This window comes from Balaenoptera ricei, chromosome 2 (genome assembly GCF_028023285.1).
Source record: "Balaenoptera ricei isolate mBalRic1 chromosome 2, mBalRic1.hap2, whole genome shotgun sequence".
NCBI classification, from domain to species: Eukaryota; Metazoa; Chordata; class Mammalia; order Artiodactyla; family Balaenopteridae; genus Balaenoptera; species Balaenoptera ricei.
Genome location: NC_082640.1, coordinates 14,027,613 through 14,044,980, shown reverse-complemented (window position 1 = coordinate 14,044,980; position 17,368 = coordinate 14,027,613). Strand labels below are relative to the sequence as shown.

The 17,368-nt window shown below is 38.8% G+C and overlaps 1 protein-coding gene across 10 annotated transcripts in view; it reads left to right on the top strand.

Moving 5' to 3' along the window:
- Nucleotides 1-17,368, top strand: part of MLLT10 (MLLT10 histone lysine methyltransferase DOT1L cofactor) — a 252,759-nt gene that overhangs the window by 142,489 nt on the left and 92,902 nt on the right. For all 10 annotated transcript variants that reach the window (XM_059911217.1, XM_059911207.1, XM_059911201.1 and 7 more), the window contains one exon: nt 534-629. In XM_059911217.1, the coding sequence (XP_059767200.1) occupies nt 534-629 (96 nt within the window). The remainder of the gene's footprint in view (nt 1-533; nt 630-17,368) is intronic.

The window sequence follows — 17,368 nt, the reverse complement described above, 5'->3', positions numbered from 1 at the left end:
CAGAAAGAATTTTTTGCCTGAGTTTCTATGCCCTGTTCTGTAGTTTGTGGGCCATAGAATTTAAAGCATGGTGATGGAGAATCTGACATCATTATGATGTGATAGTGCACGTCAGAGGGCTATGTAAATTTTAAAGTGCTATTTATGAAATGTATGCAACAGTATTTGGTGTTTTTAACAGAAGAAAAAGTTTGTCAGATATAAAAGTAGCAAATAATTGTAGACTTCAGTTGTTTATATATTGTTCTACATTGGTCAAGGATAAGGGAACTGAAGTCACCTTAAAATAAGTTATACTAGTATTACTATATATTTTAATATGTAGTAATATATATAGTAATACCATAAGTATATTACTAGTATTGTTTATATTTAAAATAATATCATGGTTAGAAGTGATTTTGTTATTTTTGACAAATATTTGTTAACACTGTAAATTACTTAAACACAATTATATAGAAATCTCATCTTTATTGTATATATATGGATTATGATTTAAATTTAAATTGGATTTTACTTCTATTCACTTTTAGAAATACAAAGAAAAGGACAAACACAAACAAAAACACAAGAAGCAACCAGAACCATCACCTGCATTGGTTCCTTCCTTGACTGTTACTACAGAAAAAGTAAGTTTTAAGTGTCATATTTTGTTTTACATAATAACTAGTTATGTGCTGACTTTTACTGTTTAACTAGTTATGTGCTGAATTTTGAAAATACTTGAGGAAGTGTCCTGGTTTCTTCTAAGCATTTCCACCTCTCTAACCCTACATCAAGTGCTTTAGGATTTCCATTCTTAGTCCTTTATTCTATCTTCTGTTTATTCTGTGCTTATTTCTGAAGAATGTTAAGTGAGGATAACAAGCGGGGGGCATCATTGAGATGTAAACTTTAGGCTGTGCAGTGGGCTTTGTCCACCTGTGATTTTGAATTTTGGCTTCACCACTTACAGACCAAGCTCTTAGGTTAATTAACCTCTTTGTAACTCAATTTCATCATTCGTTAAAGTGGGGGAGAGAATTGTTGGAATTGAATGAGGTAATGCGTATAAAGCAGTTAGAACAATGTCTGGTTCATAGTAAATATTACTTAGTAAATGTTAAATATTATTAAGATTATAATCATGTGGTTAACAAGAAAGCAAGTGGGGATGGTGTTGGGCAGCTGGGACAGAGTGAGAAAGGGAGGTGGGATGGGTGCAGTAGGAGAAGAGGCCAGGATGAGAGGCTAGTCACATAGGGCTGTATAAGCCAGTGGAAGGACGTAGTTTTTAGTCTGAGTGAAAAGATAGCCATTAGAGCAGCGGTCCCCAACCTTTTTGGCACCAGGGACTGGTATGTATGTGTGTATGTATGTATGTATGTATTTATTTATTTATATTTTTATTTTTGGCTGTGTAGGGTCTTCATTTCTGTGGGAGGGCTTTCTCTAGTTGCGGCGAGCGGGGACCACTCTTCATCGCGGTGCGCGGGCCTCTCACTGTTGCAGCCTCTCTTGTTGCGGAGCACAGGCTCCAGACGCGCAGGCTCAGTAGTTGTGGCTCACGGGCCTAGTTGCTCTGCGGCATGTGGTGTCTTCCCAGACCAGGGCACGAACCCGTATCCCCTGCATTGGCAGGCAGATTCTCAACCACTGCGCCACCAGGGAAGCCCCAGGGACTGGTTTTGTGGAAGATAATTTTTCCGCAGATGGGGGGTGGTGGGGGGTGGTTTCGGCATGATTCAGGTGCATTAAGTTTATTGTGTACTTTATTACTATTATTATTACATTGTAATATATAGTGAAGTAATTATACAACTCACCATAATGCAGAATCAGTGCGAGCCCTGAGCTAGTTTTCACTTGCCACTCACTGATAGGGTTTTGATATGAGTCTGCAAGCGATTGATTTATTATGGTCTCTGCAGTCAAACCTCTCTGCTAATGATGATCTGTATATGCAGCCGCTCCCCAGTGCTAGTAGCATCACCGCCTCATCTCCCCCTCAGATCATCAGGCATTAGATTCTCATAAGGAGCACGCGACCTAGATCCCTCACATGCACAGTTCACAGTAGGGTTCTTCCCCCTTGAGAATCTAATGCTGCTGCTGATCTGACAGGAGGTGGAGCTCAGACAGTAATGCGAGCAGTGGGGAGCGGCTGTAAATACAGATGAAGCATCGCTTGCTCGCCTGCCACTCACCTCCTGCTGTGCAGCCCGGTTCCTAACAGGCCATGGACTGGTACCGGCCTGGGGGTTGGGAACCCCTCCATTAAAGAGTTCTGATCTGAGATGTAACATGGTGTTACTTAGGTTTTGTAAGAACCTGTGGCTGCTTTGTTGTAAATGGACTATAGAGAGTCAAGAATGAAAGGAGGGAGGCCATTAGGAGGTTATTGCAATAATCCAGAAAGGGATGGTGGTGACACTGGAGGGTGGTGAAAGGTGATCAGGTTATGAATACATTCAAAAGTAGAACCCATGTAACTTTCTTATAGATAAGAGGTGTAAGAGAAAGAGGATCCAAAGATGGTTCCAAAGATGTTAGCCCACATAACTAGAAGGAATGGAACTGCTGTTGACAAAGATGTGAAAGACTGTGGGTGTGGTAGGTTTAGGGGAAGAAGACGAATTCAGTTTTGGGTATGGTACTTGTGTTCTTTTTTAAATTTTTTTAAATTGAAGTATAGTTGATTTACAGTGTTGTGTTAATTTTTTCTGTATGGCAAAGTGACACAGCCATACATATATACATATTCTTTTTCATATTCTTTTCCATTGTGGCTTATCACAGGATACTGAATATAGTTCCTTGTGCTGTACAGTAGAACCTTGTTATTTATCCATCCGATATATAATGGGTTGCATCTACTAATCGCCAAACTTCCAATTCTTTCCTCCTCCACATTCCTCCCCCATGGCAACCACAAGTCTGTTCTCTATGTCTGTGAGTCTGTTTCTGTTTCATAGATATGTTCATTTGTGTCGTATTTTAGATTCCACATATAAGTGATATCATCTGATATTTGTCTTTCTCTTTCTGACTTACTTTGCTTAGTATGATAATCTCTAGGTCCATCCATGCTGCTGCAAATGGCATTATTTCATTCTTTTTAATGGCTGGGCAATATTCCAGTGTGTGTGTGTGTGTATGTGTTTGTGTGTGTTTAGGGTTGTCCAAAAAGTTCGTTTGGGTTTTCCTGTAAAATCTTATGGAAAAACCGGAACAAACTTTTTGGGCAACCCAGTGTATACCACATGTTTTTTATTCATTTGTCTGTTGATGGACATTTAGGTTCCACGTCTTGGCTATTGTAAATAGTGCTGCTGTGAACATAAGGGTGCCATGTAGCTTTTCGAATTATAGTTTTGTCTGGGTATATGCCCAGGAGTGGGATTGCTGGATCATATGGCAACTCTAGTTTTTGAGGAACCTCCGTACTGTTTTCCATAGTGGCTGCACCAATTTACATTCCCACCAGCAGTATAAGAGTGTTCCCTTTTCTCCACAGCCTCTCCAGCATTTGTTATTTGTAGACTTTTTAATGATGGCTACTCTGACTGGTGTGAAGTGGTACCTCATTGTGGTTTTGATTTGCATTTCTCTAATAATTAGTGATGATGAGCATCTTGCAAAAGTGGTTCTAGAGGGAACATATCTCAACATAATAAAAGCTATTTACAACAGACCCACAGCGAATGTAATACTCAACGTTGAAAAGCTGAAAGCATTCCTGCTCAAATCTGGAACAAGACGAGGATGCCCACTCTCACCACTTCTCTTCAGCATAGTATTGGAAGTTTTAGCCACAGCAATCAGACAAAAAAAAGAAATAAAGGTATTCAAACTGGTAGGGAAGAGGTAAAGCTGTCATTATACACAAATGATATGATACTATATGTAGAAAACCCTGAAGACTCCACACAAAAACTGATAAACGAATTTAGCAAGGTAACAGTATACAAGATTAACATACAGGAATCAGTTGCATTCCTTTACAGTAACAATGAAATAACAGAACGAGAATGCAAACAAACAATCCCTTTTAAAATTGCTTCAAAAAAGAAAAAGAAACTTAGGAGTGAACCTCACCAAGGAGGTAAAAGACTTATATGCTGAGAACTACAAAACCTTAATAAAGGAAACTGAAGATGATTCAAAGTAATGGAAAGATATCCCCTGCTCTTGGATTGGAAGAATTAATATTGTTAAAATGGCTATACTACCCAAAGCAATCTATAGATTTAATGTGATCCCTATCAAATTACCCATGACATTTTTCACAGAACTAGAACAAATAATTATAAAATTTATATGGAAACTTTATAAAAAACCCAGAATCGCCAAAGCAATCCTGAGGAAAAAGGACAAGGCAGGAGTTATGACCCTCCCAGACTTCAGACAATACTACAAAGCTACAGTAATCAAAACAGTGTGGTAGTGGCACAAAAACAGACATACAGGTCAGTGGAACAGAATAAAGAGCTCAGAAATAAACCCACACACCTATGGACAGTCTGACAAAGGACGCAAGAATATACAATGGTAAAAGTCCCTTCAGCAAGTGTGTTGGGAAAGTTGGACAGCTGCATGTCAGTGAAGTTAGAGCACACCCTCACACCATACACAAAAATAAACTCAAAATGCTTAAAGACTTAAATATAAGACAGGACACCATAAAACTCCTAGAAGAGGACACAGGCAAAACATTCTCTGAAATAAATTGTACCAGTGTTTTTTTAGGTCAGTCTCCCAAGGCAATAGAAATAAAAGCAAAAATAAACAAATGGGACCTAATCAAACTTACAAGCTTTTGCACAGCAAAGGAGACCATAAATAAAACAAAAAGACAACCTTTGGACTTGGAGAATATATTTGCAAATGATGCGACCAACAAGGGCTTAATTTCCAAAATATACAAACAGCTCATACAATTCAACAACAACAAAAAAAGGCTGGGACTTCCCTGGTGGTCCAGTGGTTAACACACCATGCTGCCAATGCAGGGGCCCTGGCTTTGATCCCTGGTCAGGCAACTGTACCCCACATGCTGCAACTAAAGATCCCACACACTGCAATGAAGATTCCGCACTCGGCAACAAAGATCCCATGTGCCTTAAATAAGACCCAAAATACAACTAAACTTGTACTTTTCCAAATTCTGCTCTGAGGGATTGATAATAACTGTAACAGTGAGACCTAGTGAGTGATAAGGTCTGATGTTTTGAGGTTTTATACCTGGAGGGCTTCAGAGAGAGAGGGGTTTATTTTTATTTTTTTTAAATTTAATTTATTTATTTTTGGCTGTGTTGGGTCTTCATTTCTGTGCAGGGCTTTCTCTAGTTGCGGCAAGCGGGGGCCGCTCTTCATCACGGTGCGCGGGCCTCTCACTGTCGCGGCTTCTCTTGTTGTGGAGCACAGGCTCCAGACGCGCAGGCTCAGTAGTTGTGGCTAACGGGCCCAGTTGCTCCGTGGCATGTGGGATCTTCCCAGACCAGGGCTCGAACCTGTGTCCCCTGCACTGGCAGGCGGATTCTCAACCACTGCACCACCAGGGAAGCCTGAGAGAGGGGTTTAGAATCAGCATTGAAGAGCAAGAGAACCCAGCCCACCTGCATAGCCAGTGAAACCAGAGTAGAGTAGCTGGAGTAGAGTATCCATTACTTGAAGTAACTGTGAGGTAAACAGGATGTTCAGGGCGACCCCTGGTTTTGTTAGAGCAAGAATCTGCAGGGAATATTCTGAGAAAAGGTTGAGCTTATTTATTTTTTAATATTTATTTATTTATTTGGCTGTGCCATGTCTTAGTTGCAGCATGTGGGAATCTAGTTCCCTGACCAGGGATCGAACCTGGGCCCCCGGCATTGGAAGTGTGGAGTCTTAACCACTGGACCACCATGGCAGTCCCAAGGTTGAGTTTAATATAGCAGCTTTTCCTGATCATTCTGAGTTCCAGAGAGAACAGTGGAAGGGTTTCAGCTGTTGAGGAGGGAGCGGCGGGGGTGTGTGGACAAAATATTCATGGCTGAGTGAGAAAGATGCAGGTGAGGATTAAACTGGATTCTGGGCTTTCTGTTAGTGAGTGGCAAAGAGGCAGGTGAGGATTGACCTGGAGTCTGTCTTTTGGTAAAGTCATAATCAGATTAACCCTTGGAGATTTAAGGCAGATAATCTGGTGAGGCCTTGAGTATTTTTTTATAAATTTTAAAATTTATTTATTTATTTTTGGCTGTGTTGGGTCTTCATTGTGGTGTGCGGGCTTCTCATTGCGGTGGCTTCTCTTGTTGCGGAGCATGGGCTCTAGGCACATGGGCTTCAGTAGTTGCAGCACATGGGCTCAGTAGTTGTGGCTCATGGGCTTAGTTGCCCCGCGGCATGTGGGATCTTCCCGGACCAGGGATCGAACCCGTGTCCCCTGCATTGGCAGGTGGATTCTTAACCACCGCGCCACCAGGGAAGCCCAGGCCTTGAGTATTTGAAAGGGGTAGGTAGTGTGGGCTCCTTTTTAAAAAATTTTTATTTATTTATTTATTTATTTTTGGCTGTGTTGTGTCTTCATTTCTGTGCGAGGGCTTTCTCTAGTTGCGGCGAGCAGGGGTGGCTCTTCATCACGGTGCGTGGGCCTCTCACTGTCGCGGCCTCTCTTGTTGCGGAGCACAAGCTCCAGACGCGCAGGCTCAGTAGTTGTGGCTCACGGGCCTAGTTGCTCCGCGGCATGTGGGATCTTCCCAGACCAGGGCTCGAACCCGTGTCCCCTGCATTAGCAGGCAGATTCTCAACCACTGTGCCACCAGGGAAGCCCTGGGCTGCTTCTTGACCCAGTGGATGGATGGTAGAGGATTTGAGCCATAGATTCCTTTTAGGAGGGCAGTGTTCCTTTACTGTTGGTTCACCACACTTTTTATTACCTTCTATTGATGGAAACATAGGGCTACGTCAAGGAATGTATGGCTGAGTTATATTCTGATCTTCAAGGCTCCTTTTAGACCCCATGGTTAAAATTTGTAGAGCACATTTAAATTGAGTCACTGGGAAGTTTAATTTACTATTGCAGTTTTTAAATACCTGTACTCTATAGCCAGTTTCGATTGTACATTTTTGAACCTTGCATTTGTCATTTCTTACACCTTAAGGCAAAATTCCATTTTATTTCTTTATTAACTTAGAATCGACTCTGCCGGTCTTAAAATTTTTAATTGTACTTTATGTCTAATTTTTAACCCTTTTTTGACTCTAAACATTTTTCAGGCTAGAAATTAGCAGCAAGTAAATGCCTCGATGTCACCACCATGTCAATGTGGTGTCACTGTAATCCTTTAAATACTGCAACTTTAATTTATCAATATAATATTTTCACATAAATCCTTGATAACCGTGGTAGTGTACTCCTGGTGATACATAGATATATAAAAGTCACTAGGAACAGAGTAGGATTTTCATATTAATCATTAAGATTGTATATGTAAGTGTCCTTCCTGGAAAACACAGCTTGTTGTTTCTGTCATTGGGAGGTTTAGGTTTTTAGGTATAAGAGGATTAGATGGAACAGATGGGATTAGATTCTGAAGAGACTTGAATTAAGGGAATCCTTTAATATAATACATCAAGTTGAGAAAGCAGAAAAGGAGGCTCACCTTGTGTTTGTAGGACAGTGTGGTTGCTTCCCCTGATTTCCTCAGTTTGGTCTTTCTGAGTACTTCAAATCTGTTTCCTTCTTTCCATAGTGTTAGTAGAAGGGTATATTGCCAAGGAAGGATAAGAGAAGAAATTCTTAGCTCTTTACCTTGTGCCGATTTGTTTGGTGTCAGTGTTATTTTTCTGAAAAAAATCTTTGAATGAGGGAAAGCCATAGTTAAGTTCTGTTTTCTTGTATCTCTTGGCCTTTCAGTAAGTATAACTTTTAAATAACTGTTAAAGTTTATGCTGTTTTTCTAAGATTTTTTGATAGTAGAACAAACATTTTTCTGTAAAATAGGTTAATTGATTTCTTAATGTTTAAAAACTTCTAATATGCTTCTTTAAAGATTAACTTTTAAAGAAATCTGTAGAACTTTTAAGTTACTAAGAAATCCAGGTGTAGATTTATCCACTATGTTTTTAGTATATGTCAGTCTCTTTGTTCTTTTCTTGTGTTATTCAGCAACACAACACCCTTGAATGCTAATCATCCTTCAACAAATTTTTTTTGGAGACTTAATTTTTAAGGAAATACACACACATACACAATAATCTTATGATAAAATAAGTATTCAAAATTTTAGTGTATCAAATACATTGGACCTTTTGTTAGCTTTCTTGAAGTAAAATTGACATACAATAAATTGCACATATTTGAAGTGGGAAATTTGTGAATTGATTTGCTAAATGATTAGCAAAAGTTTCCTTGTGACTTAGTGTAATCCCCTTCTTGCCTTCGCACGACTACCCTTGCCCTGGCAACTATTGTTGTTTTTTCTGTCACTGTAAATTAGTTTGAATTTTCTAGAATGTTAAAAATGGAAACATATAGTATGTACACTTCTTTATCTGACTTCTTTCACTCAGCATAATTATTTTGAGACTCATCCATATTGTGTGTATGAAGAGTTCATTCCCTTTTATTCCTGACTAGTATTCTGTTGTATGGACATACCATAATTTGTTAATCCATTTAATAATTGATAGACATTCAGGTTGTTTCCAGTTTTGGGCTATTAAAAATAAAGCTGCTAGGAACATTGTACAGTATTTGTATGGGCATGCACTTTAATTTTTCTTGCATAAATACCAAGGAGTAGAATAGCTGGGTCACATGGTAGGTATGCCCTTAATTATTTAAGACAGTGTCAAACTATCTTCCAAAGTGGTTATACCATTTAACAATTCTACCATCAGTGTACGAGAGTTCTTGTTCCTCTACATTCTCTGCAACACTTGGTATAATCAGTCGTTTTAATTTTAGCCATTCTAGCGGGTATGTATCAGTTTCTCATTGTGGTTTTGATTTGCATTTCCTTAATGGCCTAAATTATGTTAAACATCTTTTCATGTGAATATTTGCCATTTATTTATTTTTTCCTTTTTATTGGTTTGTTTGTTTTCTTATTACTGAGTTTTGTGAGACATTATCTGTTCTGATGCAAATCCTTTATCAGATATGTTATATGTTTTCTTTTAGAAGTTTTATATTTTTATGTTTTACATTTAGGTCGATGATCCTTTTTGAGTTAATTTTTGCATATGATGTGAGTTACACATCAAAGTCCACTTATTTGAATACTGATATTCAGTTTTTCCTGAGCCATTTGTGGAACAGACTGTCCTTTCTCCACTGAATTACCTTTACTCCCATTTGTATAAAACCAGTTGACCATATATGTATGGGTCTCTTTCTGGACTCTGTTCTGTTCCATACCACACAATCTTGATTACTGTGGCTTTATAATGACCCTTGAGGTCAGATAGGGTCCACTTCCAACTTTGTTCTCTTTCAGTTGTTTGATCTAGGTTCTCTGCATTTTTATATGAATTTTAGAATTGTCAATTTGTAGAAATAAAACTGCTGGTATTTTGACTTGAACTGTAATGAATCTTCAAATCGTTTTGGGGGAGAATTGATACCTCAGGAATATTGAGTCTTCTAATCTGTGAACGTGTGTGTGTGTGTGTGTGTGTGTGTGTACACAACATCTTCTTTATCCATTCATCTGCCAGTGCACATTTAGGTTGTTTCCATGTCTTGGCTATTGTAAACAGTGCTGCAGTGAACATTGGTGTGCATGTATACTTTTGAACCAAGTTTTTCTCCAGATATATGCCCCGAAGTGGGATTGCTGGATCATATGGTAGTTCTATTTTTAGTTTTTTAAGGAACCTCCGTACTGTTTTCCGTAGTGGTTGCACCAAGTTACATTCCCACTGACAGTGTAGGAGGGTTCCCTTTTCTGCACACCCTCTCCAGCATTTATTATTTGTAGACTCTTTAATAGCCATTCTCACTGGTGTGAGGTGATACTTTGTTGTGGTTTTGATTTGCATTTCTCTAATAATTGGCAGTGTTGAGCATCTTTTCATGTGCCTTTTGGCCATCTGTATGTCTTCTTTGGAGCAATCTGTTTAGGTCTTCTGCCCATTTTTTGATTATGTTGTTTGTTTTTCTGACATTGAGTTGAACATGAACTTCATACATGAACTGTTTGTATATTTTGGAAATTAAGCCCTTGTTGGTTGCATCGTCTGCAAACATTTTCTCCCAGTCTGTAGGTTCTTTCTGGTTTTGTTGATGGTTTCCTTCACTGTGCAAAAGCTTTTAAGTTTGATTAGGCCCCATTTGTTTATTTTTGCTTTTTATTTCTTTTTCCTTGGGAGACTGATCTAAGAAAATATTGTTATGATTTATGTCACAGAATGTTTTGCCTATGTTCTTCTCTTCTAGGAGTTTTATAGTGTCATGTCTTACATTTAGGTCTTAAAGCTATTTTGAGTTCATTTTTGTATATGGTGTCAGTGTTCTGATTTCATTGATTGACATGAGGGTTTCCCAGCACCTCTTGCTGAAGAGACTGTTTATATATTTTTAATAGATATATTGATTAATTTTTTTCCTTTTTTAATCTGTTAATATGATGAAGTATGTTGATTTTTCAAGGGTTGATTTTTACAGTGTTGAAAAAACCTTGCATTCCTGGGGAAATCCCACTTGGTCTTGATATATTACCATTTTTATATACTGTTTGATTCTACTTTTAGAAATTGTACAGGAATTTTTGCCTCTGTATTCATGAGGGATATTGACCCATATTTTCTTACAGTGTCTTTGGTTTTGGTTTCAAAAGGAATGCTGGCCTTATAGAATGCATTGCACGTATTCACTCTTGTTTTCTGGAAGAGTTTATGTAAATTTGGTAATATTTCTTAATGTTTGATAGTATTCACTTTTTTTTTTTTTTTCTTTTTGCTGCACTGCACAGCTTGTGGGATCTTAGTTCCCTGACAAGGGATTAAACCTGGGTCCTTGGCAGTAAGAGTGCAGAGTCCTGACCACTGGACTGCCAGGGAACTCCCACTAGTATTCACTTTTAAGGCCATCTGGGCCTAGAGTTTTCTTTAGAGGAACGTTTTCAACTGTAATTTCATTTAAAAAAAATAGATATAGGGCTATATTCAGGTTATCTATTTCTTCTTGAGTGAGCTTTGACAGTCTTTTCTCTTTTTTCTAACCAGGCTGGCTATGAATTTTTATGATCTTAAATTATTAGCTTTTGGTTCCAGTGATTTTTCTCTGTTGTTTTTATGTTTTATATTTTAGTGATTTCTCTTCTAATTTTATTTTTTCCTTTTTACTGCTTGCTTTGGGTTTCTTTTACTCTTCATTTTCTAATTTATTAAGGTTAATATGAATTTATTCAGGACCTTTCTTTTCTCTAAAATAGGCAGCTTAAGAAAAACTTTATTTTTTAGAGTGGTTTTAGATTCAGAGAAAAATTGACCGGAAAGTATAGAGATTTCCTATATAACTCCTGACACTTTCCCCGACTGTCAGCATCCCACACCAGAGTGGTACATTTGTTACAATCTGTGAACTTCCACTGACACATCATTAAGGCTTAAAATCCACAGTTGGCATTAGGGTTCAGTTTTGATGTTGTACATTCTATTCTGTGGTTTTTAACAAATGTATAATAACATGTATCTGCCATTATAGTATCCTGCAGAAGAGTTCACTACCCTGGAAATCCTGTCTTCTACCTATTGATTCCTCCTTCCCAAGTCCTGACAACCACAAAAATTTTTACTGTCTTCATAATTTTGCCTGTTTCAGAATATCATATAGTTGGAATCATATAATATGTAGCCTTTTCAGACTAGATTTTTTCACTTAGTAATATCCATTCAAGATACATCTGTCTTGGGCTTCCCTGGAGCTGCAGAGGTTAAGAATCCGCCTGCCAATGCAGGGGACACAGGTTCTAGCCCTGGGCCAGGAAGATTCCACATGCTGCGGAGCACCTAAGCCCGTGCACCAGAACTACCGAGCCTGTGCTGTAGAGCCTGTGAGCCACAACTACTGAAGCCCGTGCGCCTAGAGCCCGTGCTCCGCCACAAAGAGAAGCCGCCGCAGTGAGAAACCTGCACGCCACAACAAAGAGTAGCCCCCGCTTGCCACAACTAGAGAAAGCCCACACATAGCAAAAAAGACCCAACATAGCCAAAAATAATAAATAAATAAATTTAAAAATAAATCAGAAAAAAATTCGTCTGTCTTTTCAAGGCTTGATAGCTGATTTTTTCCTACAACTGAATAATATTCCATTGTCTGGATGTACCACAGTTTATTTATCCATTCATCTACATATAAAAGGACATCTTGGTTGCTTCCAAGTTTTGGCAGTTATGAATAAAGCTGCCATGAACATCCACATGTAGATTTTTGTGTGGACACAATTTTTCACCTCCTTTGGTTAAAAATCAAGGAGTGTAATTGCTGGATCATAGGTTTAGTTTTGTTTTTTTGTTTGTTTGGTTTTTGGTTTTTTTTTTGGCCGCACCACACTGCTTGTGGGATGTTAGTTCCCTGACCTAACCACTGGACCGCCAGGGAATTCCCTGATATGTTTAGTTTTATAAGAGACTGCCGAACTGTTTTCCAAAATGGCTGAATCATTTTGCATCCCTGCCAGCAATGAATAGAGTTTATTTTTCTCTACATCCTTACCAGTTATTAGTGTTGTTAACATTGTTTAAATTTGCATTTTTCGGACTTCCCTCGTGGCACAGTGGTTAAGAATCCACCTGCCAATGCAGGGGACACAGGTTCGATCCCTGGTCCGGGAAGATCCCACATGCCGTGGAGCACCTAAGCCTGTGTGCCACAACTACTGCGCTTGCGCTCTAGAGCCTGCAAGCCACAACTACTGAGCCTGCATGCCACAACTACTGAAGCCCGTACAGCTAGAGTCGTGCTCCGCAACAAGAGAAGCCACCGCAGTGAGAAGCCCATGCACCACAACAAAGAGTAACCACTGCTCGCCAAAACTAGGGAAAGCCTGCACACAGCAATGAAGACCCAACGCAGCCAAAAATAAATAATTTATTTTAAAAATTTGCATTTCTCTGCTGACATAGGATGTGTAGCATCTTTTCTTATGCTTATTTGTCATTTGTGTATCTTCTTTGGTGAGGTGTCTATCAAGGTTTTTGGCCCTTTTAAAAATCAGATTGGTTGTTTTCTTACTGTTGACTTTTAAGAGTTCTTTATGTATTTTGGATAATGGTCTTTTTTTTTAATAAATTTATTTATTTTTGGCAGCGTTGGGTCTTCGTTGCTGTGCATGGGGTTTCTCTAGTTGCAGCGAGTGGGGTCTACTCTTCTTTGTGGTGCGCGGGCTTCTCACTGTGGTGGCTTCTCTTGTTGCGGAGCATGGGCTCTAGGTACGCAGGCTTCAGTAGTTGTGCCTCACGGGCTCTAGAGCGCAGGCTCAGTAGTTGTGGCTTGTGGGCTCTAGAGCACAGGCTCAGTAGTCGTGGTGCACGGGCTTAATTGCTCCGTGGCATGTGAGATCTTCCCGGACCAGGGCTCGAACTCGTGTCCGCTGCATTGGCAGGTAGATTCTTAACCACTGAACCACCAGGGAAGCCTGATAACGGTCTTTTTTATCTGCTATGTCTTTTGCAAATGTTTTTATTAGTCTGTGGCTTATCTTTTCATTTTCTTGACAGTGACTTTTGCAGAGTAGAAGTTTTCCATTTTAATGAAATCCAGCTTACCAGTTCTTTGTTTCATGGATCGTGCCTTTGGTGTTGTAGCTAAAAAGCTATCACCAAACCCAGGGTTATCCTGTTTTCTCTTGTTATTTTTTAGGACTTTTATAGTTTTCTGTTGTACATTTAGGTTTGTGATCCATTTTGAGTTCATTTTTGTGAGGGGCTATAAGTTCTGTGTCTAGATTCATTTTTGTTGCATGTGGATATCTAATGTTCTGCACCATTTGTTGAAAAGCCTGTTTTGCTTCACTGTATTGCTTTTGCACTTTTGTCAAAGATCAGTTGACAGTATTCATGTGGGTCTGTTTCTGGGCTCTGTGTCTGTTCCATGATCTAGTTGTCTGTTCTTCCATCAATACTATGATGTCTTAATTACTGTAGCTTTATAGTGAGTCTGAAATTGAGTAATGTCAGTACTCCAAATTGTCTTTCAATATTGTGTTGGCTATTTGGGTCTTCTGCTTCTTCACGTATAGTATCATTGTGTCAATATCCATGCACCAAAAAAAAATTGCTGGAATTTTGATTGAGATTGTATTGAATCTGTAGATGAAGTTGCGAGGAACTGACATTTTGATGATGATATTGGCAGCTTATCTATGAAGTTGGAATAACTCTCCATTTATTTAGTTCTTCTTTAATTTTTTTCATCAAAGTTTTGTTGTATCCTCATATAGGCCTTATACATATTCTGTTAGATTTAACCTAAGTATTTAATTTACCTATTGTATATGGTATTGTATTTTTAATTTCAAATTCAATTTGTTCCTTGCTGGTATATAGGAAACCAATTTTCTTTTTTATATTGATTTTGTATTCTGCAACCTTGCTATAATCACTTTTTTTTTTCCAAGGCTTGATGCTTTCATTTTATTTTACATTAAGTAAAATTATACATCAAAGTTAAAAAAATGGGTTATGGTTGAACAGGTAGCATTTTTCCTTCCTCGGTGCCTCATGACATAATGGTACATCATGTAATTAATGCTTCTTAGATTTCATTAAATACAGTATTATCTTTTTTTCCCCACTCTTTTTCAAGTTCTTTTCCCTTTTAGGTTATTACAGAATATTGAGCGGAGTTCCCTGTACTATACAGTAGGTCCTTGTTGGTTATCTGTTTTTTTAAAATAAATTTATTTATTTTTATTTTTGGCTGTGTTGTGTCTCGTTGCTGCGCAGGGGCTACTCTTCGTTGCCGTGTGCAGGCTTCTCATTGCAGTGGCTTCTTTTGTTGCAGAGCACGGGCTCTAGGTGCGAGTGCTCAGTAGTTGTGGTTCACCAGCTCAGTAGTTGTGGCTCGCGGGCTCTAGAGTGCAGGCTTGGTAGTTGTGGCGCACAGGCTTAGTTGCTCCACGGCATGTGGGATTTTCCTGGCCCAGGGCTCGAACCCGTGTCCCCCTTGCATTGGCAGGAAGATTCTTAACCACTGCACCATCAGGGAAGCCCCTGGTTATCCGTTTTAAATACAGCAGTGTGTATATGTCAGTCCCAAACTCCCATATCGTCTATTGTTCCTTGCGGGGGGGACTGCTAGCAAGTGAGAGGATCTCGTTGGATGCCGTATCGTAAAATGCGTCGCTGTGGTAACAGGGGTTAGAGGAATGAGGCTGGCCTGTGGGGAAACAGGCGAGAATACATGCTCCTGGAACGGTATGGAGGTTCCTTAAAAAACTAAAAATAGAGCTACCATATGACCCAGCAATCCCACTCCTGGGCATATATCCGGAGGAAAACTTGGTTTGAAAGTATATATGCACCCCAGTGTTTATTGCAGCACTGTTTACAATAGTCAAGACATGGAAACAACCTAAACGTCCATCAACAAATGAATGGGTAAGGAAGATGGGGTACATTAATCACTTATTAGTTCCAGGAATATTTTTGGTCAATAATTTTGGATTTTCTGCATAGACAATTATGTTATCTTTGAAAAAAAAGGTAGTTTAATTTCATTCTTCCTAATCAGTATACATTTTACTTTCTTTTCTTGTCTTATTACATAAACTAGGACTTCCAGTATGATGTTGAAATAGAGTAGTGAGAGGTAGAATCCTTGAATTATGGTTTTCTCAGGGTATATGCCCAGTAGTGGGATTGCTGGGTCGTATGGTAGTTCTAATTTTAGTTTTTTAAGGAACCTCCATACTGTTCTCCATAGTGGCTGTATCAATTTACATTCCCACCAACAGGGCAAGAGGGTTCCCTTTTCTCCACACCCTCTCCAGCATTTATTGTTTGTAGATGTTTTGATGATGGCCATTCTGACCGGTGTGAGGTCATATCGCATTGTAGTTTTGGTTTGCATTTCTCTAATGATTAATGATGTTGAGCATTCTTTCATGTGTTTGTTGGCAATCTGTATATCTTCTTTGGAGAAATGTCTATTTAGGTCTTCTGCCCATTTTTGGATTGGGTTGTTTGTTTTTTTGATATTGAGCTGCGTGAGCTGCTTGTAAATTTTGCAGATTAATCCTTTGTCAGTTGCTTCATTTGCAAATATTTTCTCCCATTCTGAGGGTTGTCTTTTCATCTTGTTTATGGTTTCCTTTGCTGTGCAAAAGCTTTTAAGTTTCATTAGGTCCCATTTGTTTATTTGTGTTTTTATTTCCATTTCTCTAGGAGCTGGGTCAAAAAGGATCTTGCTGTGATTTATGTCATAGAGTGTTCTGCCTGTGTTTTCCTCTAAGAGTTTGATAGTGTCTGGCCTTACACTTAGGTCTTTAATCCATTTTGAGTTTATTTTTGTGTATGGTGTCAGGGAGTGTTCTAATTTCATACTTTTACATGTACCTGTCCAATTTTCCCAGCACCACTTATTGAAGAGGCTGTCTTTTCTCCACTGTATATGCTTGCCTCCTTTATCAAAGATAAGGTGACCATATGTGCATGGGTTTATCTCTGGGCTTTCTATCCTGTTCCATTGATCTATAGTTCTGTTTTTGTGCCAGTACCATACTGTCTTGATTACTGTAGCTTATAGTCTGAAGTCCAGGAGCCTGATTCCTCCAGCTCTGTTTTTCTTTCTTAAGATTGCTTTGGCTATTTGGGGTCTTTTGTGTCTCCATACAAATTGTGCAATTTTTTGTTCTAGTTCTGTGAAAAATGCCATTGGTAGTTTGATAGGGATTGCATTGAATCTGTAGATTGCTTTGGGTACTATAGTCATTTTCACAATATTGATTCTGCCAATCCAGGAACATGGTATATCTCTCCATCTTTTGTATCATCTTTAATTTCTTTCATCAGTGTCATAGTTTTCTGCATACAGGTCTTTTGTCTCCATCAGTAGGTTTATTCCTAGGTATTTTATTCTTTTTTGTTGCAGTGGTAAATGGGAGTGTTTCCTTAATTTTTCTTTCAGATTTTTCATCAGTAGTGTATAGGAATGCAAGAGATTTCTGTGCATTAATTTTGTATCCAGCTACTTTACCAAATTCATTGATTAGCTCTAGTAGTTTTCTGGTAGCATCTTTAGGATTCTCTATGTATAGTATTGTGTCATCTGCAAGCAGTGATAGCTTTACTTCTTTTCCGATTTGGATTTCTTTTATTTCTTTTTCTTCTCTGATTGCTGTGGCTAAAACTTCCAAAACTATGTTGAATAATGGTGAGAGTGGACAACCTTGTCTTGTTCCTG